Source organism: Tympanuchus pallidicinctus, unplaced genomic scaffold (genome assembly GCF_026119805.1).
Source record: "Tympanuchus pallidicinctus isolate F22 unplaced genomic scaffold, pur_lepc_1.0 scaffold13, whole genome shotgun sequence".
Classification (NCBI taxonomy): domain Eukaryota; kingdom Metazoa; phylum Chordata; class Aves; order Galliformes; family Phasianidae; genus Tympanuchus; species Tympanuchus pallidicinctus.
The window spans coordinates 16,653,448-16,679,147 of record NW_026294648.1 but is presented as its reverse complement, the minus strand read 5'-3'; the positions used below and the strand labels follow the sequence as shown (position 1 = coordinate 16,679,147).

Here is a 25,700-nt window from a genome sequence, read left to right as displayed (position 1 = left end):
AGCACGAGGGGTCAGGGTGTGGAGAGCAGAGCTGGTGGCTCTCAGCCTCCCTGCAAAGCTCCACCCCCACTGCCGTGCGACTTTCATAACCCAGCGTGCTGCCACGTGTCTGCACAGACCCCGGCTGCCTTGGGGGACACAGGGCTCATCCTGTGCTCCGGATGTCCAACTGTGTACGCTGATGGCAGGATGGGAGCAGAGGGCTGAGCAGTGCAGGGAGCTGGGGCTGTAGAGCCTGCCCCATGGACAAAGGGTGGCCCTGGCACATGGGGTGCAGCAATCCACCTTGGAGTTAACACAGGCTGCCTTGTCCTCGCCGCACTGTGACACCAAATACTTCAGCTGAGGTGTAGCCCTGGAGCTCATGCACCTTCCTCTCCCCTGTAGGAACAGGGGGACAGAGCTGTGGTCTCCCTCTGCAGGCAGCAGGTACTGTCACACCTCCTCATCCTCCCCGCGGGTCACCGGGTGCTGCAGCTGCTGGGTGGGACGTGCGGTGTTGGTGGGGCTGAGCCCTGGAATCCAGGAGATCCAACTCAGAGCAGCAGGACTTGCGGCTTGACGGAGGAAACTCATCCACTCGTGGTATTCCTGCAGTACTCCTGCAGCACCGCCGGGCATTGCCATCCAAAAGAGCTGCGGGAGATCAAAGGCTGGGGTAGATTTCTATCATCTTTAGTTAGTCACACAGCTCCAGGCAGCAGCTTAAGCATGCACGACCCAGCAGCTGGTGAGGGGCCACGTGCATGTGATAATCCCCCAGCCGTGAGCCGCAGCAGGTGGCTGGCTCTAATCGGGCAGGCTTAATGGTCTCCTTGCTTTGCCTTTGCAGGTCCGGAAAGATGACTCGCTGCCAGGTGGTTGCCATCCTCCTGCTTTCCTTCCTTCCCAGGACCGCAGCTGGAAGTTTGCTTCCCACCCTCGTTCCCAGGTCCACAGTGCAGCTGGGCAGAGCGCGGTTCTCGGCCCGGCCCGTGCTGGATTTGGCTACACGCTGTGACCAGGCGTGTGTCCGCAGGGAGGCCGCCCTGCTGCCCCAGGACTTCCAGGAGTACCTCTTTTATGAGACACTGTACGCCAACGGCACCCGCACTCTCACCACGGTGGAGCTGAGCCCCAGTGAGGGCAGCACGGACAGGAGGTGGCCGAGGAGGCGCATGCGGCGCAAGCGACAGATTTACGGCACGGATGGGCGGTTTTCCATCAGTGGGAACCACTTCCTGATGGATTTCCCCTTCTCCACCACTGTTAAGATCTCCACGGGGTGCACGGGGGTGCTGGTGTCCGAGCAGCACGTCCTCACGGCTGCCCACTGTGTCCACGATGGCCGAGACTACGTGAAGGGTGCCAGGAAGATCAAGGTGGGCTTCCTGATGCCAGCCAATGGCACGGGGAGGCCGGCGATGCGCTGGGCTCGTGTGCGGCGCACGCAGGTGCCCAAGGGTTGGATCCAGAGCCTCAACTCGGTCAGCATGGACTACGATTACGCCCTTTTGGAGCTGCACAGACCACACCGGCGCCCGCACATGGAGCTGACGGTGGCTCCGGCAGCGGAAGAAATGGCTGGGAAGAGGATTCATTTCTCAGGGTTTGACAGCGACCGGCCGGGAGAGCTGGTGTACCGCTTCTGTGGGGTGGAAGATGAGACGACACATCTCATCTACCAGCACTGTGATGCCAGGCCTGGCGCGTCCGGCTCTGGGGTGTATGGCAAGGTGTGGGATCCCGTGCGGCACAAGTGGGAGAGGAAGGTGATCGGCGTCTTCTCTGGGCATCAGTGGCTGGAAGTGGGGGGGGAGCAGCACGACTACAACGTTGCCGTTCGCCTGACTGCTCCCAAGTTTGCTCAGATTTGTTATTGGATCAGAGGGGACTATAAAAGCTGCCAGAATGAATGAGAACCGGAGCCTTCCTCTTCCACTCCCCAGTGCAGACGGCTCTGAGTGTGGTGTTGTGAGTGAGAATGAGTGTGAGGAGGAGCATTGCCTGCCAGAACTGCTCTGCTGCTAAACTTAATTCTGTCCCGGAGTGATAGGGTCTCTGCAACACACACGGGATCCAGCAGAGAGACTCAGCTAAGCCTGAAGAGCGTGTAAGCTCTTGTGGTGAACTCAGCATCAGACTTCTTTGCTAGAGAGTCAGGTCCGGGCTGCTACCTGCAGCAGGTTAACTGCTAGCAGCTCTTAGAGTCGGTCACTGCATGCCTGTTCCCAGCTGCGCTGTTTCCCTTGGGCCACTTCAGGTGTCTCGGTTTGCTGGCTGTGCTGCCCTGCTCGGCGCTGCCCCAGTTCTGTGAGGACAAAGGACTTTTTCTTCTAACGGCGCCTTTGTGTGCCTGATGAAAGATGCCTGAAAAGCAACCCTGGAGCCTGAGGTTTTTGGGCACAGTGCTCCAGCAAGGAGTGCAGCCAGGGCAGGAGGGGCTGCTCCAGCATGCTGGCAGCGCTGGTCTTTGATCACACCCCTGGCAAGGGTGGCTCTTCTGACTGCTGCAGTGTGGTGCCATGTAGGTACCTACGTGCTGCAGCCCAGGCTAAGAGCTGGGATTGCCTACTTACTCGTAAACCTTCTCATCTCTCTTTAATTCTCTGTGGGATGGGTGGCTTTAGAAGGAAGGCATTTACAGCAGCTGTAGTATTTGAGATGGATTCTTTTAAGCAAATACGTGTATTTGAATAAATGTCAGCACAAATCTCTTTGCAAACGTTATGCCGAAAGGGGAACGGTGCACAGCTTGCCAACACTGGTCTGGGACCTGCTGGAGAAGGGAGGTATCTGCCTCCAGGCAAAGATGAGCAGGACAAGCAGACCTGTGCAGAGAAGAAATTGCAGTGTCTTGGGAAGCAGGGACAGACATGCCTGCCACAATCATGGAACAGCCCACGCAGCTGCTCGACTGAACAGATTTCTGCATGTTCTGTCACACACGTAGGAACTACATGACCAACAGGCCATATCAGGGGCAAACCCAGAGCTTGCCTTGGTCTCCCTACCTCATATAAATGAGATTCTGTTGCTACCAGAAGAGTTTCACAGCAGATTTCCCTGTTTTTCTCACATCTTCTGCTAGCTGTTTGCCCAAGCAATTTTTCTGTGTAATCCATATCCCCCCAAAGGACCTCATGTGATGCTGCTTTGCCAGGCTGGGCAGACAACTGCTTAGATTTTTCCCTTTAAATTCAGCATCCTGCTCCTTTTCCCTGCATCTCAGGGGGCAGCTCGTATCACAGACTTGTCAACTGTCATTTCTTCAGTCAGGTGAGGTCTAAACATGCAGCTCCTTCAGGACTTGTGACAGCTGTCAGAATGCAGCAACCTGACTTGCAAAACAAGCAAGTAGGAGACATTTCAGGACATTAATGCTACCATCCCATCCTCCTCAGTAATGTGAGAGTTAAAGTAATTTAAATGATAATGCCTGGTCTACACATGGGTGTGCAACATTACAGTACATATTATCTTGGATGAGACAGCCCATGGACAATTGTGATTACATGCTACTGGACAAGGAGCAGCTACTATTATTGACATCATACTAAACCAAATTAGTCAGAATTTAATTTGTCCAATGAAATCACTAACCCTGGCTGGGAGGTTTTGGGGGACGGATCAGTGGAGGTTTTAATCTTCTCTGGTCCCTTGTTTGGACCTAGGAAAAATTTAAGAGTATCAGCCATGCTTCTCTTAAATGGGGAAGAAAGTCTGTCATGAACACAGGGAAGGGAGTTTCTGCTTCCTTCTTCTCTGAAATGCACATCACACTTTTGTATTGCTTCATGTACGTTTCACACTGTGGAACAATTGACAAGATCACAAGCTTTCCCGGAATCTGATGGTATGAAATGTAAGGATTTCTTATTCAGAGCAGCTGTACGCTTTATAAGCAGTTGCCCTCTGATATCAGCCATCAGCTATTGCAAAGCAGAAGAGGAAAAGCCAGTAGTAAGAGGGAAGCCAACAGAAATACAGCAAGACTTGTGCCCTCCTTCAGTATGCTCTCCATTTTGTGTTTGCAAGTAAAAGCAACTTTAAAATACCATCAGGAAATGTTCCCTCCAGCTCTTGTCATGGAGCCAGAGGTTTTGATGAACAGATTGCAACAGGTACAGGACTCACTGTTTATTTAAAAAATTGAAAGAAACTTTTAACAAAATCATGCCAAACAGTGAGGATCTGAAAAAGCAGGCAGCACTGGGGCATCATAAAGAGAAAGGCTCTGCAGGCCATGACCAACCCAAGGGCTAGATGTACAGGCAAGCACCTCCAAGTGGACAGCAAGACCTTGCTCAGCTTCTCTCACACAAATAGTGATACTGCTTTGTAAGCAGATGAGCTTGTAAATTAGAACTCTGAAAGTTCTGTGCATCCCAACAAAGTGCCCGGGCACCCAGAGGGCTCCAACAATGGCACTGTTCACAAAGTTTTATCTGAGAGCAACCACAGCTGCAATCATGGCTCGGAAGAAGCCAACTGCTTAGCTGTAATGCAGAATGCATCCTAGCATGAGGTGCGTGTGACATGCTGCATTTCTTCTTACCAGTATCCTGCAGTTGTCCATTTGTTTCCCTTGCTGCCCTGTATCAGCACAGAACATCCTCTCTAACCCAGAAGAAAGGGGGAATGAACACATGTATATCCACAGTCTAAGGAGGGTCACCTTTGGCTGGAACTTGGATCTCACTCCCTACCCCAATCCAAAACGCGAGAACACGGCTAGCTCAAGAAGAGCAGAGCCCTCTATGAGCTAACACCCATGAGGCAATTAATAGACTGCAGGCTGTTGATTTGCCTTCTGCATCTGTATAATCTTGCCAAAACCGCCTCTTCCCACATCGTAGTCTGTCCGGTATTCATCTCGCACCTGGAGCAAGGCAGTAACACAGGCGTTAGCACCATGCTAGGCTTCACAGTCATCACCATTTCCTTGCTCAGTAGGTTGAGAAATGAAGTTCAGGTGAGAAGTAGTTTGGCTCAACTTGAAATCCCTTCAAATAATGCACCAGACAAATGGTGCAAGTGACAAATGAAGATACATCTGCTGGCTGATGACTTTTTAGAAGGGAAGCAGAGATCCCCAAATATTTTGATTTAGCTTTGTCATCCAGCTTCCAACCTTCTGAATTACTAGATGCTTGGCCTCCAAAGCATTTCTCCCTTCCCCAGCCCTCCAGAAATCTGCAAGGGAAATCTAGCTTCTCACAGTGCAAACTGATGGATCATGAGATTGATCTAGAAGTTGCGCTCCCTTTCCATTCAAAGTCTGCATCATTTAAAGAGCGCTAGCCTGGAACAAGGAAAATCCTGCTTGTACTGTCAGGAATTGTGGGATCCTGTCCAGTTGTAACCATAGTTACACTTCCAGATCTTAATACCAAGGTAGCACTGGCTACCAAAATCACCTAAAATTCATTGCTGGCTCCTTACCGTCTGCGCTTTGTTCTGCATGAGACAAAACAAGCAAAACAGGACTGCCCTAGGGGGATTGCATTCGAGGTCTGAGCTGCTATTGCCTTTACCTGCCCACCAGTCTTCCCTCTTCCATACTGCCGTCCCTCCTTGAATCCTGCATCCCAGTCTGTCCGAACGATGCGGTCGTCGAGCCGCGTGCCATTGATAAATCGCATTGCGTGTTCAGCATCTGCTCTCGTGTAATATCTGAAACACACTGTAAGGAGAGCTAAACCTGCTGTTTTGTTGGCTGTGGGGGGAAAAAAAGAAACAATAACAAACCATTGTACTTAAGCAGAAGAGCCTTCCCTGCCTTCCAGCCTTTGCTACTTTTCCTGCTCTTTTCTATGGGATCAAAAATCCAAGCTTAAAACAGCTCCCTCTCCTTCCTCAGGTTCTGACTGTAATGTTGCTACCTGTACAGACAAGAAATAGCTTTGGATCGCTTATTTCACAAGTAGATAAAACAAATTGTTAGAACCTCGCTAAGGGCAAGAAATCTGATGCTTTTTTATACGATATTAAACTCAACTGAATTTGAGCAGGAGGCACCAGGAGAGCTCTGCGGGGACAGCTCACAGCACAGCGTGCACAAACGCATTCCCTGCGCTTGGGAGCAGCGCCACAGATCGCTCTGCTGGTTCTGCAGGTGTGAAGCCAAGGTGAGAACACAAACACGTGCCCTTAGCTTGGGCCACACAAGGGCTCAGCATCCACGCAGGACCTTCACCCATGGCAGCACAGTACGATTTGGGTGGTGATGGGAATGCAGGCAGCAACGTGCCTGGAAGGAAGCCCTGTGAGTTTCATGCCTTTCAGGGCTTCTGACAGCTGAGCTTACTGCAAGTAGGGATCAGAAAGGATACTCCACGAAGCAGAAGCCGCAGGGTGTTTTCTTGATCTTGTCCAGCCCCATGACGATCCTCTTGACATCGCCGCACTTGGAGAACAGCTCCTGGATCTGCTCTTCGGTGGTGTAGAAGGACAGGTTGCCCACGTACAGCGTGGAGGAGATCTTCAGGAACTTCTCCTGCAGCTTTTTGCTCCCCTGAGGGCAAAGCCGAACACAGGGCGGGCTCACACCCCGCCGGGCCCACAACCAGCGGTGCCCTCACGGCCCCGCCCCGTCTGCAGCCCCCGAACCGGCCGGGCCCCGCCGCCTCGTGCCCCGCCGCCCCCGCCCCGCGCGCACCCGGAAGTGCTGGTCTCGGTAACGGCTGATCTCGCAGTAGGAGTCGCTGTTGAGCCCGCTTAGCGTGGTGTGAAGCAGCCCCGACATCTCTCCCGCGCCCGGCAGGGCCGTGCTCCCAGGATCCTTCCAGAACCGGCGCGGCGCCCACAGGCCAGCGGACTAACGGACAGGCCAACCGCCGCGCCGTCTGATTGGCCAGGCGGGGCGGAAAGGAGGGGCGATCGAGCCGAGCAGCCAGTCACCGCGCGTTACTCCTCTCCCGGCCTGCAGCGCGGCGGCGTGGGAGTCGCGCATGCGCCCTGCCGTATCGCCGGTCTCCTCAGGGCTGAGGGACGGTGTCGGCTATGGTGGGCGGGCGGCTGGGCGCGGCGGGAGGTAACCTCCGTTTTCCATCCCCGCCCGGGGGCTGTGGCTGCGTAGCCGCTCCCTGACTCACCCCTGACTGCTCCCTTCCCGGTTTGTCTTCCAGAGCTGCTCCGCGAGCTGCTGGTTGAGGAGGCCCCGCCTCGCATCGCGGCCCTCATTGAGGAGCTGTTCCGGGCGGCGGGGGCCCTCGGCGAGGCGGACGGCGGCGCGGCGGAGGTACGGCGCTGAGCACCGCCTCTCCTTCCCCGTGTCTGGGGCTCTCAGTTTGGTGCTTTCACCTTTTAACTCAGCGGCCTGAATGCGATACAAAGCATTGTGTTTAATGAGAGAACTCGGCGCGTTGATTCCGGGCCAAGCCCTCCCTATGAGGCTGTGATACGTCCGGGATGGGGTGCTGTGTGTCACATTCCGGTGTATTTCCAGCCGCCTGCTTGTAGGCATGTCTTCCATAAGCTATGACTGATGAAAAATCCACAGCCCTCTGGGATGCATTCTTAACAGATCTTATTGTCTTTATGCGAGGCTGCATCATCTTTTAACGAAAGTTTCTAGCTTTTGTTCTTTGTCTGATAACATCAGAAGTTTCTCTGTGTGGGTACTTAAAATAATTAAGCTACTTAATATCATTGGCTTGTTGGAGCGTGTCCAGAGGAGAGCCACAAAAGTGATGCCAGGGATGGAATGCTTCCCTGTGAGGACAAGCTGAGAGCTGGGGCTGTGCAGCATGAAGAAGGGAAGGCTGCAGGAAGGGCTGAGAGCAGCCTGTCAGTACCTACAGGGGCTGTAAGGAAGGAGGGGACAGACTCTGTGGCAGGGTCTGTTGTGATATAAGATGAGGGGAAATAGTTTCAAACTAAAAGAAGGGAGATTTAGGTTGGAGGAGATGTCCTTTACAATAGGGGCTGTGAGGCAGTGGCACAAGGTGCCCAGAGAGGTGGTGGTGCCCCGTTCCTGCAGACACCCAAGGTCAGGCTGGATGAGGCTCTGATGGAGCTGTGGGTGTCCCTGCTCAGTGCAGGGAGTTGGACCAGATGGCCTTTCAGGGTCCCTTCCACCTCCAACAATTCTATGAATACGGCCCTAAGAGTTAAAGTCCTACAGATGCATGTTCAAATCTGATCCAATTCTCACAGCTCTTTTCCATTCCCTTCTAATTTTGCAACGTCTGTTTAAAATGTACATAATGGATTCTGAAAGCTGCCAGTGAATCAGTTGTGTTTTGGATGTGGTGATGTGCTCTTGCACAAATTTTGTATGTATGAATGCTTGTGAGAAAACTTCATTCCAGATGGGAAGGGTAAATCAGGTCATGTTTTGCTAGGCTTGGAAAAGGACTTGACAGAAACATATGTTAGGCTATTTCAGCAATATGACAGATTAATGGGATTTGTTTAGGAACATATTTGAATGTTTCTGAAGTCCACCACTTCTCAAACAGAATTTGCTGTTTTGTGTAACTTTAAATGGGAGCTGAAGGCACTGATGGATGACATGGCATATATGTGCTTGCAGCTATCCATCTTATGATTAATTAGCTCTTTTTAGTTTCAGGTCATGATTTGATTTGCAGCCGTGTTCTTTCCTACCTTTGTCATCTCAGAGACACTCTCAAATTTTCAGAAGATGAGAGATAGCCTGTTAGAAGACAGAGAATAAAATGTGCTTGTGAAAAGAGTGTGTGATCCCTGCCAACTGCTTCCAAGTCTCTTGGAGTACCCAGCCTGTAGAAAGGAATAGTCCAAACCTGTACTTGTGGCTAATATGAAAGACAGTAGCTTTGTCAGGAGTAAATCTCAATTCAATCCAATCCTAGGACAAAATTGAATGGAATGGAATTCTCTTTCTCAGGTTGAAGAGGGTGCAATAAGCCTTTGGAACTGGGCTGTAACCAAACACACGGGTTCTATCATCAGCGATGAGCAAAGGGCTAAATGTATGTATGCGTTCTTTTCCTTTCTAAATGTGTTTTCGTGCTGCAGTGTGAAAAGGAAAAGCTCCCTGCTGCCAGGTGCATACGTGGTGCTGTGGGTTGGTTTGGATATTTGCAGATAGGGTACAGGCAAAGAAAACTGAGCAGCTAGACTTATACAGCGAGTTTGGGGAGGATCACCATGGTGTAACAGAGATCTTCTTTGTGACACAGAATTGGCGTTGGTATTTGCATCACTCCTTCCTTCTGTGCCAGAGCATCAATAAAGAGGTGATGTTTCCAAAGGAAAACCTGCATTGACTTTTATTTATGCTATTTTAATATGCTATTTTTTAAGGCCTGTGAGTGTGTGGACATAACTCTGATGTAAATCTTTGACTGTCAATTTCTAAAACGTGAAGTTGTTCTTTTTGAGGTGATTCTCTTACCTGTATTTATGTACAGAAAAAATCTGAATCCTTTTTTTCACTGCCCTGCCTTAGCAGCTGCAGCCTATACACACCATCTGTATGCAGCTGGGGGTTTGCTTTAGGGCTGGGGGAAAGCAAAGTGAGCTTTCACTCTATGCTGTCAACCAGTTCTTTATGTGGAGCTGCAGGACTGCTGTATCTGGCCTACATTTTTCTCTTAGGGGATAGCAGTTAAAATTAAGTATAATCTGCATCATGTAAGTGATGTCAAGTGAAGGGAAAAGGGTAAGTTTATACAAAATAAGTGGTAATTGTTGTAGAACATAATGTTCTCAGATCTTATATCTGAAGGGCCAGGGAGAGGCTATTTTAAATACATTAAGTGGTGTGTTTTCTACCCTCAGTGTATAAAAAAGGCCAGAAAATACTTGTGCTTTTTGCTTTGAAAACGTAAAGATTATTAAACTTGATTTCCCTATTTTGCTGAAGGCTGTTTGAGGTGCTCAAGACACTGTGAGCACCTGCAGTGTAATTAAGTCTTTGAATACTGTGTCTTTGACTTAAACTCTCTCTAAAGTGTTTAATAGACATTTTGAGGAGATATCTTGGTATCTTGGGGTGGGTTTGTTTTCTTTTTGATGCCTGAAAAGCAATTTTAAGCAGCTTGACTAAAATTTTAATTCCGAAGCTTCCAAAAGTTTCTTTCTCATAATTTTAAACCATCTTTAGGATGTGGCAGGGCCTGACTTTCTCAACAACAAAAAGGAACTTAGAAATATCTGCCTTACTTTCTTGCAGTGAGATTTGTTGCTTGCAGGCTGGTGCACCTTTGTGAAGGCAGTGATCCTCCGGAGGGAACCATTCGGAGGCAGATTTTGGTAAGGCTCAGGGCAGGTGAGCAGTGTGGGAAACCTTAAAACCTATTGCAGTTACTTGGAAAGTGAGTGAGCTATGCCTGTAATTCTAGAGAAGATGCATGCTGAAGGTGGGCCTGTGTTATCACAGGGGTGCCTTGCTGAGTCAGTGCAGTTAGCATCACGTCTTTGTCATGTGTTAAAATGTTAGAAGAGCAGCACATTCATTTATTTCAGTGTCTTACGGTGTTGTGTAGTGGGGCACCATGAGCCTTGTGCTGCAAGCAGAGTTCATTCGTATGTGAGACACTTGTGACAAACTGAAGAGCTGGAATACCTCTCCTACATGACACAGACATCAGTAAGAAGGGATCTAAGGGATCACTGCCCTGGCAGTGACCAGACCTTCACAAAGCACTGATCATTTTCTCCTGCAGATGTCGATGAAAACTGGAAAAGGGTGGATAGATATTGGCAAAGCTGATGTTGCTGATGAATTCTTAGAGATTGCCATGAATGTAAGTCCTTCTCTGGTTCTAGTTCTTTATAAACACACCTATCTGTGACTTGCACGGGTCACGCTTCGGCTTTGTTTTCCAGAGCATAGAAAAGCTGTCTGCGAAATTACGCAAGGAGGGCGATGGTGAAGCAGATATTCATGTGTGCAGAGCTGATGTGGAGAAGGACCTCTTCAAAGTGCTCTCTTATCAGGCTGAATCAGTATGTGTTCCTCCCTGCTTACTTTATAAGTTCCTAGGGGGTACGGAGGGAACCTCTGACCTGCTAATTGGGTGTACGAATGCCTGGCACTGCAGGCTTGCTGAAGGATGCATTTTCTTTGCTTAGATGTAAGATATCAGATGTGATGTTTGAGTTTGGTGTTGCAATAATTTAATGGTTTTTAATTTGCCTGATTTATCGCGGTCGTTTCTGCTGCCTTGTTTATATCTTCTCGTTCAGATTTGCTGCTCTGTAATTTGGCTGTTGATACAACAGCTGCCTTTCTGAATCATGTGTCAGTTCCAAAGGTGACCTGTGCTTGCCCAGGTAGAACTACCTTAGAGCCTGGGTCCCCAAAGCTGCATTTGTGTAGCATGTATACAGCACCATTGGTCATTCCAAAGCACTCATCAGACTGTGCTACATTTGCAACTTAATTGGTTGAAAAACATGAAGGTGCTGTTGGTAGCCAGGATTCATGTCTGACAAGCAGATATTATAGGCCATGTGTCCACAGTCTGCTCTACCTTACAAGTTTCTTGACTTTTATGAGCAATATAATCAAAGTATTGCTGTTCAATGACATTGGATAGAAATCTTCCTATACATGGATACCCTCTCTTCCATGACCCAATGCATGCTGCTTTTTACATGTAAAGGCTTTGAAACAGTGGGAGAATGGGTATCAAATGGCAATGTTTGGCAGTAATGAGTTCATGGCATTTGAAACCTTCCTTCAAGTCTCAAGCTCTGTCACTGTGCAGCAAGGTAGGAATTATGATTGATGATTTAAGGAAAGAAGTCTGGCTGAACGTGAGAGAAGCTTGAAAATATGCTGAGTGTTTTGTAGGGGATCAGCAGGGCAGATTAAATTAATTCAAAGTACATCATTCAGAAATTCTGTGTTTTGAGAGGCATTGTCCTGACTTTTGCTGCCTGACTGAAGTTTCTGAGTACTTTGTCAATACTACAGAGTGTTACGGACATATGGGTATACATGGGAGAGAAATCAGCTGCTCCCATTTGCTGATAACAGCACTGGTCTCAGAATGCAGAAGGGGTTACTGTCTTCAAAATTACGAGGAGCTTCCCTAAACAGACCAAAATTTTTCATTTAACTTCTAATTGAGACCTTAAATTACTGGAGAGGTGTTTCAACACTTGTTAAGCTGTCCAAGATTTGCTGTTATCTGGCATGTGGATGAATCATGCCTTGGATCTGAGCCTTTCACACTACCTGAGGGCTGCAGGGCACTCCTGGATGTCTTTCAGTGTATAAAAACACACAGAGTTATTGTAGCACTGTAAGGACAGGTATCTAATCACAAACTCGGCTGTACTGAATGCAAAAAAGGCCTGCAATCCAAGTCTTTTTAGATTAGAGCACCAACCTTGTAGCAGATTTTAGAGGCAAGTAGTTAACTTACAGATTGTTGGCACGTTCTGCTTTCCTAGGCAGTTGCTCAGGGGGATTTTCAGAAAGCAACGCAATGCGTGCAGCGCTGCAGGGACATGTTGGTGAGGCTGCCCAGAGAGGTTAGTGAAATCATACCTCCTTTGTCGTGCCAAAGTTGGCAAATGTTTTCCTCCCCCTGTATTAAAGAATGACACGTGCTGTATGTTGAGAAATATTTTGAGAACTCTCGCTGTCTTCTGTATTTTTTTGCTTCTTTGAGGTTTTTTTATTGCAGGTTTTGTGGAAGAGTGACAGGCTTTTTTTTCCTTCGAAGTTTTTAGGTTTTCCATTTGCTCAGAGTTCATCATTTGAAATAGAATGATCATAGAATTACAGACTGGCCTGGGTTGCAAAGGACCACGATGCTCCTCCAGTTCCAACCCCCTGCTGTGTGCAGGTCACCAACCAGCAGCCCAGGCTGCCCAGAGCCACATCCAGCCTGGCCTTGAATGCCTGCAGGGATGGGGCATCCACAGCCTCCTTGGGCAACCTGTGCCAGTGCCTCACCACCCTGTATGAAAATGATAAACCTTTCCTAAAGAATGCGTGAAGACAAGAAATCGAGACAGGCAAAAGAATTTCCAAATAGAATCTGGCACTGCTCTTCTGCAGAAACAGCTGTGCCTCTTTATCTTGTGTGTTGCTTCTTTGCTCCTACGGGTGAACTTTTGTCTGGAAACAGGTGGGCCCAGAGAGGAGCTGAGCTGCTGGGCTTTTGATATGCAAGTCAATCCTCAGCGCTAATCTTCATGTTAATGAAGCTGCGGAGCTATGGGAACGCTCACTGCTCAGAGAGCTGGCAGGTTTGGGGAGCGCTTTGTGTGGTGCGGGGTGCCTGAATTTGTGCTTTTGTCTCTGGATTGCAGTGAGATCAGAAATAAGTCAGTTTAAAGCAAGATGCTGTTCTGCAGCTCTCGTTCTTGGCTGAGGGTTTGAATTCCCTCGCAAGGAGCACGTTTTGTACTTTGAAAAGACAGTTACCACGGAGGCGAAATGGATGCAAATATTAGCAGTCTGTTGGCATTGAAAACGCTTTCCTGTCTCCTCTTTGGACAGCTGCAAACGTGACAGTTGCAAATCATTTCAGCTGAAAGACAAGTTGTTATGAACAGATACTGTCAGGCCTGACTGATAAAGCAAAAAGCAGCAGTGCTCCCAATAACCAAGCATTCAAACGCATTTTTCTCCTCTCATTGGTGGTGCAGATCATCCTTTTATAATGCAAAGGTGCATGCTGGAAAAAAAGGCTATCATGCAGGAGGTGGAGTTGTGTTCATTTAACGATGCAAAATTAAAGCTCGTTTGTCACTTTTGTAAAGGAAGTTGTAATATTCCATTTTTTCCTCTCAAGTTTTATTTTGCATGCTTTGCGCGGTTGTAGAGCTTTCAGCTTGGCTTCTTGTGGAACCATTCAGCTTCATGCAGTGAAGAATTCTGATTCGCACATCCTAAACTGGCTCACATCACTTCACTTTCCCACAGAACAATATGATTTTAGTCATGTTCACTACTGCTCTATCAAATAAGGTCAGAAGTGATCCCAGGGGGTATCTTTAAAGAACGTGAGACTGAATGCCATAGATGTGGTGGTGTGTCTATGAGAACATTGTAGCAGCAGCAGCCTTTTGTTGCAGACCCGTTACCTGGCAATCCTCTGTTACAACTTCGGAGTGGAAACCTATGACTGCAGGAAGTATGAGCAGAGCTCCGTTTGGCTCAGGTAATGTGAAAAGGCAACCGAAGTTGCTTTTGTCATGTAAAAATCTGCTTTTGTCAGGTAAAAATCTGTGTGAAGGAGAGGAGGGAGAGAGGGAAAGCAGAAGGTTGATTGGAAATAAGGGAACACAGGATTTTCACTGAACCATACTGGCTGAGCAAACACTTAGTGCCTGTTGTACTCCCCTGCCTAACATTTATGTCTGTTTTTCACATTGATTTTCATGCCTTTAAAATGAAAGCCTTCTTTCCACGTGGAAGTTGTTCTCCTTAAAGCTCCTTCCAAATAGATTGCTTTTATGAAGAGGCCATTTGCACACAGTAGTGATGGAACTTGAAAACTTCAGAGAAATGTGAAAGAATTTTTCTGTTTTCGAATAGATTTGTTTTGAAGGAATATTTGAATTTCTCAGGGAGGAAAATTGCTTCACTGACAGCAAAGCCTGGCTGATGAAAGACACAAATGTCAAGGTGAAAGATGAGTGGTTGGGCAGCAGTAGAGATGGTTTGGGCAGCATCCAGTAGGTATTGTGTTATTGCTAAGGAAGAAAACTTTAGGCTGTCAGGAAAAGTATCCTCATACCAAGGGCAGGAGAATTGCTTTTATTTCTTCTTGTTCTTTTTGTTTTATGTACGCAGGAGGGAAACAAATGCCAACACATCCAATTCAAGATGCTTATGGTCATGTTTGCATTCACAGAATACTTTTAGAAATGCTTGGAGTTGATTACAGCTGGTGCTTTGGAGATTATTTTCTATTTTGTTCTAGAGGAAAATTAAACACTGAATCCTGGGATAAAATTTGGGGAGGAAATAAGGCTTTACCAAGAGCAGATATTTATCTGGATATAGAGATTTAGCTCCATCTAGTGGGATGAGATGCTGCATGAGATTAGGAAACAATTGTCCTGTTTTTAACAGTGCTTAATTTGCACCATTTGACATCAAATCTCTCGTGGAATTACTGCTCTGTTTTCCCTGGGGGGTCCTTTGTGCTGTCCTTCAACTTTCAGGTAATGAGTGGGAAATTGTGACCTCCAGGTCCTGTTTTTGTGCTACTGATTTGCTGTGATCTCGAGACTGGGTCACAAACACCTCCTGTGTATGACTGCAATATCTGTCAGGTGAGAGTGAGAGCAGTTACCTCCTCCAGACACCTTTAGCTAGAAGTGACAGAGCCCAACGAAATGGAAGATAGTGGAGAATGTGGTGCAATAGGTCGAAGGAAGTGATTGAGGACAGTGTTCAAAATGAGGATTCAGAATAAAAGAATCAGTTCTCCTGTAAGGTGGAGTCCTGAGACTGGCTTGTGTGATTTATGAGGTTTCTGAGTGCTTCAGAGATGGGGAAGGATGGGAATGTTGCATGTATCAGGGGACTGGCTGAGTTTATCCCTGTCATCACATGTAATGTTAACTTTCCCTTGTTGTTGGTAGCCAGAGTTACGACATTGGGAAGATGGACGTGAAGAATTCTGTTGGGAAAGAGATGCAGGTAAGAAATAGAGAAATTGCTGTTTGCAAATAGGAGGGTTTGGTTAGCATAACTCCAGTACAGCTGTTTCTACTGTGCCAAATCTGACCAGTCATTCTGTGGCCTCTTCTATAGTCCTGTCCACCGTGAAGATTGGCAAAGCTGCAGACCCCCTCGCTGTGAGCATTGGTCTGAGAGCTGAGTCACTATTAAATGCCCTTAATCACGTTTGAATCTACTGTTTCACAGAGATTTAGCTGTAGAAAATAAGACTCAGGCTCTGAGAGGCCATCATTTCTTCCTTCCTCCCCATTCTTTCAAATCATCATTACATACATCTTGTCATTTCTGAGGTGTGTTTGAAGGCCGTTCTCTTGTATGTCTTTTTTTTTTTTTTCTGAAGTTTGTAACTCTTGTTCATTGAATTTCTTCTTTCATTCTTTTTTAACACATCTCTGAATTTCCTCATTACTCTTCTGCTCCCTGAGCTCTCTGGTTGATTCCTGTCCTGTCAGGACTCCACACACAGCACTGCTGCTCGAGCTTTGAGCTGAGCAGTCACAAGCCTGCTGTCAGACAAGCAATTCTTTCGACTGAGAGAAGCTTTATTTCTCGTGGCCTTAACATTTAAGCCTTTTGTGTCTGTGTGAGTTCCTGTGTTCTTCCTGCTGTTGGATTTGAACTTTGCTTTTTCCAGGCCAAAGCGCTGCGCTTGTTGGCAACTGCCTATTTCGAGTGGGACTGCAGCCTGCATCTTGACAAGGCACTGAAGGCTATCGACTTGGCAAACAAGGTAGTGGTGTGCTCTGATATCTGTGCAGTAACTGAAACTCTAGCATTATTAACATCTGCTGACGTGACACAGACCACTGGTGTTTTCCTTGAAATCAGCTGACTTAGGGGCTGAGCTGGTTTTGCTCTGCTTTTTGTGCTCCTAAATACATTTTGATATTTGTACCTTTCTAGAGAAGCACAGCTCAGTATGTAGATGCAGAGCAGTGTTGCTGCCTGTGGTTCTGTTAGCAGTGAGACCCACTGGTAGTGGTGTGACTAAATGGCATGAAAACTGTCTGACTTTGGTTTCCAGTGGGTATCTCCATACTACATTTTGAGTCCCCATTTCATTACCCTTACAAATGTTTGAGCAAGGAGCAAAGAGAGTTCCATGCCAACAGCAGCCTTATTTTGAGCAGTTAATTTAACTGTTTCGCCTTACTAGCTTGACTGTTTTCCTTCAGGAAGCTGAAAAAAGAACTGTAGCTGAAGAGAGTTCGTATATCTCTAAGCAGCTGCTGCTCTGAGATCTTGTGCTCTTATAGAAATTCCATTTGCCATGTAGGGAGTGGGATTAATTTTATTCTTCTGTGTCTTCAGTTTACTGAAAAAACTTGAATTCAAAACCTTTCAGTTTGTTGTTTGTTGACCATTCTTAAACTTCTGTTATTTGAGTCACACAAAATAAATTGTAAGTATAAAATCCTGTTGGAGGTGAAAGCTCAAATCCAGTTTTCAACATAGCAGGAAAGCTTTCAGAGGGAGGTGCTGAGGATGCTGGTGAGGTCAGGGTAAGTGGCAGTGCATTCAAACCACCCCTGTAATACATTACTGCTACGTCTGAGCAGTTTGTGTTCTGTATCTACCTTCAGAAAAGTGTCTGAAATGGAAGAGTGTTCTGATAGTATATTTTTTGGTAATATATGGAAAGCTAGAAGAAAAATGTTATTCTGAAGTTTGATATATACAGTATTTTAATGAAAGCTGCAGTAGAAAGCCTTTATTATTTCTGTTTGTTCCCATTGTTGTTCTGCCCTGAATTCCTACAAAGAGTAGAATATCCAAGTGATGGATTGTTTTTCCCTATGCAGGAGAATTTGCATCCAGCAGGGTTTTTTCTGAAAGTTAAAATCCTTCTTAAAAGTGGAGCATCAGATGAAGACATCAGCTCAGGTAGCAGAGTTCTGTGCAGGTGCCATGGGAAGGTGATGCTTTTCCATGTCCAACTGACAGCCTGACTGAACGGATTGAGAAGGGAAAAACCAGCATCTCCTTGTTGTGTGTTCTAGGGGAATTTTCACATGCCAAATGTCACAGTTCTGATTTGGCATTTTGGCCATAACAGCCAGTGTTAGCAGAGGGACTGCAGGGCTGGAATACCAGGGCTGTCACATTCTGTAGTGTTACTTTAATTGTGAGACAAAGTCAGAACACAGCTGACGTGGCTGATTCTTCCTTGGTTTTAGAACTACTTGGTTCTTTTTTTTTCCCCTCAAAGAATTTGTAAGACCATACATTGAGCTGTCATGTGTCTGAAGCTGATTGAATAATCTTAACAGCATTGTGCTCTTTTTAGCTGTTGCAGAATTCCAGCACCATGAGATGTCTTTAGACTTTTGTTTGAATACTGCCAAGCTGCTGCTGGAGCATGGAAGGTATGAAAGCACCGTTAAGTGCAGTGAACACACAATATTTGGCTTTGTAGCTGCTTCTCTATAAGCAAAGATCTTCTATTACATAGTGACACTTCAGGTAGGAGCTGGCAGAGGCAGGAAAGCCCTTTTTATAGGTAGCCTATCTGTGCAGTGGGAAGGTGGTACATATTAGCACAGCAGGGTGAGAAACAAAGTCTAGTGGTGATTTGCAATATTGTAGCCTTACTTTGGAATAACCAGGATCATCTCCATGTAGTTCTAGTATTTGCCACAGGTCTGGAATTGTATTTCTCTTCCCTGTTAACTAACCAACACTGAAAATGAAAGGTTTAGGAATCCCAGTGAAAAACAGTATGAGGTTGGACAGATTGCAAGACAAAGGCATGACATTTCACAGAGTGGACTGCTGCACTGTGATCACCTGCATGTGCACTTCTGTCTGGTAGTAATTTCTAACTCTGTCACTGTGAGATGAAAGTTATCATGTGAATACTGTAGAACAAGCATGTGCTAATAGGAAGTGACTACAGAATAGATGAACTGTGGTGCATTCATACCTTGATTGACTCTGTCAGTGTGGTTGTGTGCCAGTAATGCCAATGAGAAACACACTGAATGTGTGAACGTTACTCTTTAGAATGGAAAATTAACAGCTTTTTATGTGCAGCCTCTTAAAATTCTGTCAATGTGAACAGGGAATCAGTTGGCTTTGATTTCCTGAAATCTGTTGCTGAACGATTTGAAGCTTCACCTGACTTTGGAAAAGTCACCCTGCTCTACATCGAGTTCTTGTTGCAGAATAAGAGGGAGCTGCTTGCTAAGCAAAAGGTTGAAGAAATTATTATAGGTCTGTATCCCTGTTTTGCTGCCACTTACTGAAAGCTGCATTTAGTTGGCCAGCCTTGAATTCTGATTTTATTTTTTTAACATACTCTCATCTTTCTTTTTGTTTGCGTCTACCTTCCCTTCTGTTTCTTTTGCATGGCAACTCTCAACTTCCATAATGAATGACAGCTATGATAAAGCTTCAGGCTAAATTCTCTTGCTAAAACAGTTCCTTCTTCTCAGTGTGGGCTGTGTGAGTTTGATGCATGTGGGAACATAAACATTTGCTAGAAATTCTGTGTGATGTTAATGCTTTGCCCAGCCAGCTCAATGTATTTTTGTATATCAGCATTAAAACAGATTGCATGTCCTTGTTTGAGCAGCTGAATTGCAGGTTCCTTTTCAGGTCCTTTGCACCTGTAGCACAGTTGTGCTTCTTGGCTGTGGTATCTGCTGCAAATCAGACTGTGCTTTATGTAGCATTTAGCTGGGTGCAAAAGCCACGCTGTCATCATTAGAGCATGACAGTAGTTATTCTCTTGGTTGCTACTTTTTCTTTCCAGAAGCAGGATCTGGAGCACTGGATCCTGGATGAAGCGATTGCTGTGTTGTTTCTTGTTTTAGGCAACAGGACAGTTGCTTTAAACATAGATAGCTCACAGCTAGTTCTCTCAGTGTGGTTAAAGTTCTTGTAAAGTGATGACTTGCAATATCTTTTCAGGTCACTACACTGGGAAACAGCTGTTGCCTGAAACCTTGAACCGACTGCACATCATCCTGTGGGACACAGCTGCCAAACACTATGAGGTTTGGAACTGAGTAGCGTTGATGTTTGTATGAGTGGAAGTGAAGATCTTCTTTTTCTGACTTCTTTGATATGTCTGGCTTTGTATGGAGGGGAAGTTGTTAGTAAAATCCCTGTTCCATTTGGAACTGGTTTGACTTTCATCCTGATAGGTGCTCTTTTCCATTCAAACATCAGGCTTCAGGTAGGTTCCTCTCCAGGTTTGTAAATGGGAACAGTTATACCAGAATGGATCAGCCACAGAACCCCTGCAGCCCTCCGTTCTGGTTGTGCCCTGGGAAGAGTTCAAAAAACCTTAAAATATTCCTTACACGGAGACATCTGTAGTGGAATAGCAGGAATAGGTAAAATATTTGTTCTCCTAACTAATGTGCCTGTGCTGGGGGTTCAGTGACTGCTCATCTGGGAAAAAGCCTACTTTACTATCTGAATCTTTCATTTCCTATGATGGTTTTGTTTGATTTAGAAAAACAAGCCAATTAATCATGCCTCTTCCTTTTATTTTTTAATTTCCTAGGCAAAAAGCTATTCTGAAGCTCTTAACTGGTACAACTATTCTGTCAGCTTCTATACACCTGGGCAGATAGATCAGAATCTGGCTAAGTTGCAGAGAAATATGGCTTCTTGCTATCTTCATCTGAAACAAATTGACAAGGTATGTTTATTTAATAACATTGCTTTTGTGTTTGTAGCTGTATCATTTGGACTTAGTTTACATTTTTGTTCCTGTACCTCTTTTGCATTGAGAGGATCTGAGAGATACACTGCTTATCTTCACTGCTTCGGGGGCCTCTTCTATCACCCATCCTTGTAACAGGGGAAACGATGCACAGGTTGTCTTAGCATGCCTCACAGCATCAGGTTTCTTCTCAGATTAGGGGCCATCCTCCCTTCAAGACAGATGAGCCTCAGCAGAACAAGCATTGGACTTGTCACACTGTGACACTTCCACGCACTGTCAGCCCTGCAGAGCTGTGCATGTGCATTACCTGTCTGAGTTCTGCTTTGGGGATATTGAACTTCACAGTTCAAAGTGGCAGAATGGAGTTTAATCTCTCAGCATTCTCAGGGCTTCTTCTGCTTTCTAATTCTGTGGCTCCAATGGAGGAATTGCTTTCTTCCTCATTACAGTCATTGTCTGTCCTTGGTGTTATCTTCTGCTCTGATCACTTTTCTTTTGGGGGGGGTTGTTGCCAAACCAAACTTGTACAGTAACTGTGTGAACATCTCTAATGAAACCATTACAGCTTTTAGCTCTCTCCTGTTGCATCATTGCACTGAATTCCTTTCTTTTCTCTGTATAGGCTAAAGAGGCAGTTAAAGAAGCAGAAAGGTGTGATCCAAACAGCATCTTTACTCAATTCAGCATCTATAAGATTGCAGTGATGGAGAATAATACTGATAAAGGTAGAACTTGAAAGGCAAAAAGGTTCTCTGCAACGATCAGAAGCGTTGAGTGTCGTAGATAATGCTCAGCAGACATGGGCTGTTAATTCTGGGGAAGACATAATAGAGAGAAGATAGGAGAAGTGTCTATGAAATCACTGAAACTGTCAGCCTGTAGATTTTGGGCTGTCAGAGGGGGATGTTGTTTTACACATAGCGTGTAATCTGTGTGGAGCCTTTGGCTTGGAATTCTCTAATCCTGTGGGCAAAAGCTAAAGCAGCATCCCAGGGTGAGAATCATTGTAGACTTGCTATTTCTAAAGTTCTTTTATAAGTGTGTACAGCTGGAAAAATGCTACAGAGCTAGATGAGCCTTTATCACTGCTCTTGATTTCTCTGGTCAAGCAGAGCCTGAAGTTACCAGAAAATACATGAGCTGACTGAGATGACTTACAGAATGACATATGTCTGTAGACTTTTTCTTCTGCCACTTCATATTTTAATGAGATTCTTAGCTCAAATAATGAAAATTGAGAAATACAGTCTATAGACTTAAGTAGGGTACAGAGTAACACGCAGATCTTATTCTTCAATGAGATCTGTGCTGATGAATTATTCTCTATATGTCTTTTAAATGGCAGCCTAATTTGCTCATATAATGCAGAGTGGGAACCACAGCACAGCAGGAGCATAAAAGCAGCAGCAGCCTTAACGTGAACCAAGATGTGGGAGCTTGGAAGCTTGCCCAGGCAATGGATTAAAGAAAGGCTTCTGCGACAGAAAGATATTTAGCAGAGCAAAATTGAGAATATGTGAGATGCAGTTTCATTTGTGTGGCATCCTTGTTTCCTTAGACTAGGAGCTTAGAATGCCTTTTTGGCCCCTCTGGGAAGAAATGCACAGCTGTGGAGAGCTGCTGGTATGGTCAGGTTTTCTTGTCTCGATTTTCTTCTTATGAAAGGCTGTGATTTTATTTTGTTATAAGTTGTAGTTAAAGCCTTATTAAAACAGTGGAACTTTACACCTTCCCATTGCTTCCACTAAAAAAAAAAACAACAAACAACCAAACAAAAAAGACCCCAACAACTGATTTTTCTCTATGTGTATTTCAGCTGTGGATGCCATTATTGAAATGGGGAAGCTAGCTGAAAAGCCATCTCAACATGAAGACAAGCTGGTAGTGGATGAAAGTATGAGCAGTAACCTCCTGAGTTTGGCTGCCCAAATTGCTTTAGAGGTAGAACAGAAAACACTGTCTTTATTTTGCCTTATTCTATAAGTAGGACAGCTGTAACCTCTGTAACCTGGCCTACTTTTAGTATTTCTGCTTCATGCATTTTGAAGTATTTAGTGCTTGTGTGACCAAATCTCACTGTATGTTCTGAGATGCGTTGTGCAAAGCAAAGTGCAAACTGACTCCATATAAGAACAAACTGTTATTTGAACATATACTTATTTATCTGGAGAACAAGTGATTCTGAATGGTAAATGTTAGTATCTAGAAATGTCATGGCGTGTTTCTGTAAAATTCTCTTCAGCAAAATGTTACATTCCTCCCTACCCCTGGGATTTTGTCCAAAATTACATAAGGCAATGATGGAGGACTGAAAACTCGTTTACCTTTTGGATGCTTTGTAGGGCTGTATAGCATTCTAAGGCATGAAGAGCTTGCCAAGTTGTACTGAGCCTGTTACTGCTTTAGGCTCTTTGCACGTGGAATTGTGTCCCTCCCTATGGTTTTCTTTCACCTCTGAGGGAAACTGTGCAGATCTTTTGCTCTTCTTTTTCTTCATTGTTTTGTTTTGTGGAAACTGAGCAAGAGTGCTTTATACAAATTGTGCCTTCATGGCTGGTTTTGTTTTTTTCTTTTCAGCATGATCAACAGGTTGTGGCTATCAGAGCTCTGCAGCACCTGTCTGAACGTTCACAAGACTGCCGACAAGTATTTGCAGCTTTAAAGTGAGGGTGTGAGATGTTCACATGGGAAGGGAACTCTGGTTTCTTTCCAACAGAAATGATTTTGTTGAGGAAGGTGGAAAGCAGAGTAGATGAAGGATTAGTGAGCAGTGCTTTTCACAATGGGGATGTTCCTCAGGCCCAGACTCCTACAGTCTGTATACATTTCAGGCTTTTTCCAGGCAAGCTCTGAGTTTTGACTTCATTGTGATTTGAACAAATGACCAACAGCAACTCGACTGAGATTGCAGCAACTCCTGTGGTGAAAATACCAGCTCAGCTGTGTCCTGTGATGAAGTGATGTCTTGTTGAAATGTTCTATCGCTTATGAAAACAAACACTGCAAGAAAAACCTCTTCTTTCCATTTTTTGTTTGAAAATTTTTTGAAAGTACATTTATTTCCTTTCTATTACCTGATTTAACAAAATGGTATATAAAATAAGGCAGTGGGATGGGAAATATTACAGTATTCTTCTAGCTTGACACCAAATTCTTTTGTGAGCGATGTGGACTGATGGCATAAAGAAGAAAGTGGGATCCTGTCTGAAACCTGAGGGCAAAGTACACTGTTGGGAAAAAAAATCTTGTTTCCTCACTGTTGTTTTTTCTCATATTCAGATGTTTGGTTCGTCTTACGTTGTCAAAAGTAGAAAAAGAAGAGAAAAGGTGAGTACATCTGTAAAATGTGTTCTTATGGCAGACAGATTATACAAACAGTGCAACAGAGACTTTTTTTCCTTAGGAGTAATCAAGAGGTTAGATTTTACTAGTTAAAAGTGCACCCAGCTGACTTCCCACCATGGCCTAATGGTGTCACGCAGAGGCATCTGCTTGTATCACCTTTCCTTTAAATACTTGCTTTCTGCATTCCAGTTTTATTGTTTAATGGGAGTATGAGCTAAGCATTCTTTTTAACATCGACACAAGGTTGAGATATCTTACACAAGTTCTGAGTGAGAACTTGAGAGTGAGACCTCCCTTGCTGAAGGCTGGCCACGTTGCAGGCAGTGCAATAGCATGGAAGGAGGAGAGCTGTACTGCTGGATTGTGGCTGGCAAGAAGACAGGGGATGTCAGTGAGATTAGATTCTCCTGTAGCCCCTAACTGCATCCTACTGACTGAGAAAATCTCCTACACTTCTACCTTCACTGCTGTCACTAAAATCTTTTGCAGGCCCTCTGCACCTTCAAATGCCAGAGGTTTCTAATGCCTGATGCATTTGTCAGAAGAATGATCGTATCTGTTATTAAGGAGCTGTTGTCTTCCTGCATCAATAATGTGTTCTATTGCAAGAAAATTAATCAAATGTTATCTAAAACCTGACTTTTTTCCCCTCCATTTTAGAGATGAAGACATCAAGTCGATGCTGACTTATTTGACCTTGGGTACGTTTTTGTTGTGTTCACATTTTCTGTAGTCCCTCCATTTGTGAATGTTTTGTGACACGGTCAGGTCCGTGCTGACTCCTTATTTCAGCCCACGTTCTCAGCTCCCCAAGTTAAACAGGGCATTCAGCAGTGCTGGGGGGTTGGGTCTCAATCCTAAAGGCAGAAACAAAGTTGGTGTCTTCAGAAAGGAAGAAGTTTGGTTTTGTTCCATCAATTAGCAGCACAGCTTCCTGTTGGTGTCAGTTAAATGCCAGTGATGGTGTTTGCTGTTTTTGCTGTTTTGGGAGGTATTTAAGGTTTGGTTTTTCTTTTGCCTTGGAAGGCTTGGGAAACTTCAAGCAGTTTTAGCAAATTGCTGAAAGATGAGGAGAGCCTTGTCAAAATCGGGTGCTACTTTTAAGCTGTGCCATTCACTGAAAAAGAATTGTCTTGTTTGCTTTGGAATACACACAGGAGTTTTACAGAAGATTTTCCCATCCACATAAATTCTTATTTCATTAATCTTTTCTACTGCTTTCCCCTGTCTTGGAAAAGAAAGTTAATGAAGTACTGAACTTTTCCTGTTCTCACTGTTCTTGACTGGGACTTGCAGAAGAGAATGAACAGAGGAGTAAAAGAAATAAATGTTCCTTGAAGAAAACCCTTAAACAACACTTATTAAATTGAATCCCCACCCAACTTTTTGAGCAAATTCAGTTAAACTCCTCTGCTTTAGGCTTCAGTGCCAATAAGCTTTGAAGAGGCAGTACCTCCTGGGAGCCTCACATCTTATCCTAAATGCTGTTTGAGACACCTTCTGAAGTTTGTTTTCTAAGCTTTTGTGGTCAATCATATTAGATATAAGCTGTGAGAATAACCCTTCATCAGGGATTGCATGGGAGCTTTGAAAAAATGATATTTGTAATGTAGTTATTAGACTTGGAATTGTTTGTGTCCTGCTTAGAAGATGCAACCTGTCTCCTAAAGAACACATTTTCTGCAGCTCACCAGAAACTTGCTGAGCCTTTCACAGAGGAGAATTTGACAAGAGATGTAAGGACTTCAGAAGCCCACTGGTTTAGAAAAGTTGGTAAGCTGCACTCTCAGGACTTCAAGTGAATCACCTCCACTTAGGCTGATGTTAAGGAAGGAGGAGGTGTTTGAAGGTGCAGTGCTATGGAAGGTGCCACCTTTGGCAGTCTCTGCTTTAAGTGGTCTGTTCATTTTTTGTCTTCTGAAGCTGCCTGCTGTAACTCATTTCAACTCAGACAAATACTTGCATGAGGTCTGTGTGGCTGATGGGGTGTTTGGCCCTGCTTTACCTCAGCAGCTCTTTGTGCCCATGATGCAGATATGCTGGGCTCCT

At 45.3% G+C, this 25,700-nt stretch overlaps 3 protein-coding genes across 3 annotated transcripts in view; 2 read left to right on the top strand and 1 right to left on the bottom strand.

The window, feature by feature from the left end:
• Positions 1–43: 43 nt before the first annotated feature.
• LOC128076041 (serine protease 23-like) lies at positions 44–2,692 on the top strand. Its single transcript, XM_052673332.1, has 2 exons — positions 44–429; positions 833–2,692. The coding sequence occupies exons 1-2, from the start codon at positions 365–367 to the stop codon at positions 1,896–1,898; spliced, it is 1,131 nt and encodes a 376-aa protein (XP_052529292.1). The 5' UTR covers positions 44–364; the 3' UTR covers positions 1,899–2,692.
• Positions 2,693–4,104: 1,412 nt separating this feature from the next.
• LOC128076042 (nuclear cap-binding protein subunit 2) lies at positions 4,105–6,829 on the bottom strand. Its single transcript, XM_052673333.1, has 4 exons — positions 6,641–6,829; positions 6,315–6,496; positions 5,517–5,655; positions 4,105–4,861 (listed from the first exon to the last, which is right to left on the bottom strand). The coding sequence occupies exons 1-4, from the start codon at positions 6,725–6,727 to the stop codon at positions 4,763–4,765; spliced, it is 507 nt and encodes a 168-aa protein (XP_052529293.1). The 5' UTR covers positions 6,728–6,829; the 3' UTR covers positions 4,105–4,762.
• Positions 6,830–6,912: 83 nt separating this feature from the next.
• TEX11 (testis expressed 11) overlaps positions 6,913–25,700 on the top strand; it is a 28,037-nt gene continuing 9,249 nt past the window's right edge. Inside the window, exons 1-21 of the mRNA XM_052672761.1 lie at positions 6,913–7,015; positions 7,110–7,222; positions 8,855–8,939; positions 10,145–10,224; positions 10,638–10,718; positions 10,801–10,920; positions 12,376–12,456; positions 14,011–14,096; positions 15,529–15,586; positions 16,263–16,358; positions 17,431–17,512; positions 17,916–17,994; positions 18,690–18,841; positions 19,541–19,626; positions 20,142–20,279; positions 20,929–21,031; positions 22,123–22,247; positions 22,884–22,969; positions 23,586–23,633; positions 24,312–24,352; positions 25,338–25,420. Of these exons, the coding sequence (XP_052528721.1) occupies positions 6,985–7,015; positions 7,110–7,222; positions 8,855–8,939; positions 10,145–10,224; positions 10,638–10,718; positions 10,801–10,920; positions 12,376–12,456; positions 14,011–14,096; positions 15,529–15,586; positions 16,263–16,358; positions 17,431–17,512; positions 17,916–17,994; positions 18,690–18,841; positions 19,541–19,626; positions 20,142–20,279; positions 20,929–21,031; positions 22,123–22,247; positions 22,884–22,969; positions 23,586–23,633; positions 24,312–24,352; positions 25,338–25,420 (1,854 nt within the window). The 5' untranslated portion in view covers positions 6,913–6,984. The remainder of the gene's footprint in view (positions 7,016–7,109; positions 7,223–8,854; positions 8,940–10,144; positions 10,225–10,637; positions 10,719–10,800; positions 10,921–12,375; positions 12,457–14,010; positions 14,097–15,528; positions 15,587–16,262; positions 16,359–17,430; positions 17,513–17,915; positions 17,995–18,689; positions 18,842–19,540; positions 19,627–20,141; positions 20,280–20,928; positions 21,032–22,122; positions 22,248–22,883; positions 22,970–23,585; positions 23,634–24,311; positions 24,353–25,337; positions 25,421–25,700) is intronic.

Excerpts from the sequence above, each read along its gene's own strand:
- LOC128076041 (XM_052673332.1), top strand. The coding sequence starts at position 365 with ATGCACCTTCCTCTCCCCTGTAGGAACAGGGGGACAGAGCTGTGGTCT. Across the intron at positions 430-832 it reads TCTCCCTCTGCAGGCAGCAG|GTCCGGAAAGATGACTCGCT; the intron begins GTACTGTCACAC and ends TTGCCTTTGCAG.
- LOC128076042 (XM_052673333.1), bottom strand. The coding sequence starts at position 6,727 with ATGTCGGGGCTGCTTCACACCACGCTAAGCGGGCTCAACAGCGACTCC. Across the intron at positions 6,497-6,640 it reads ACCGAGACCAGCACTTCCGG|GGGAGCAAAAAGCTGCAGGA; the intron begins GTGCGCGCGGGG and ends CTTTGCCCTCAG. Across the intron at positions 4,862-5,516 it reads GAGGGAAGACTGGTGGGCAG|GTGCGAGATGAATACCGGAC; the intron begins GTAAAGGCAATA and ends GCCTTGCTCCAG.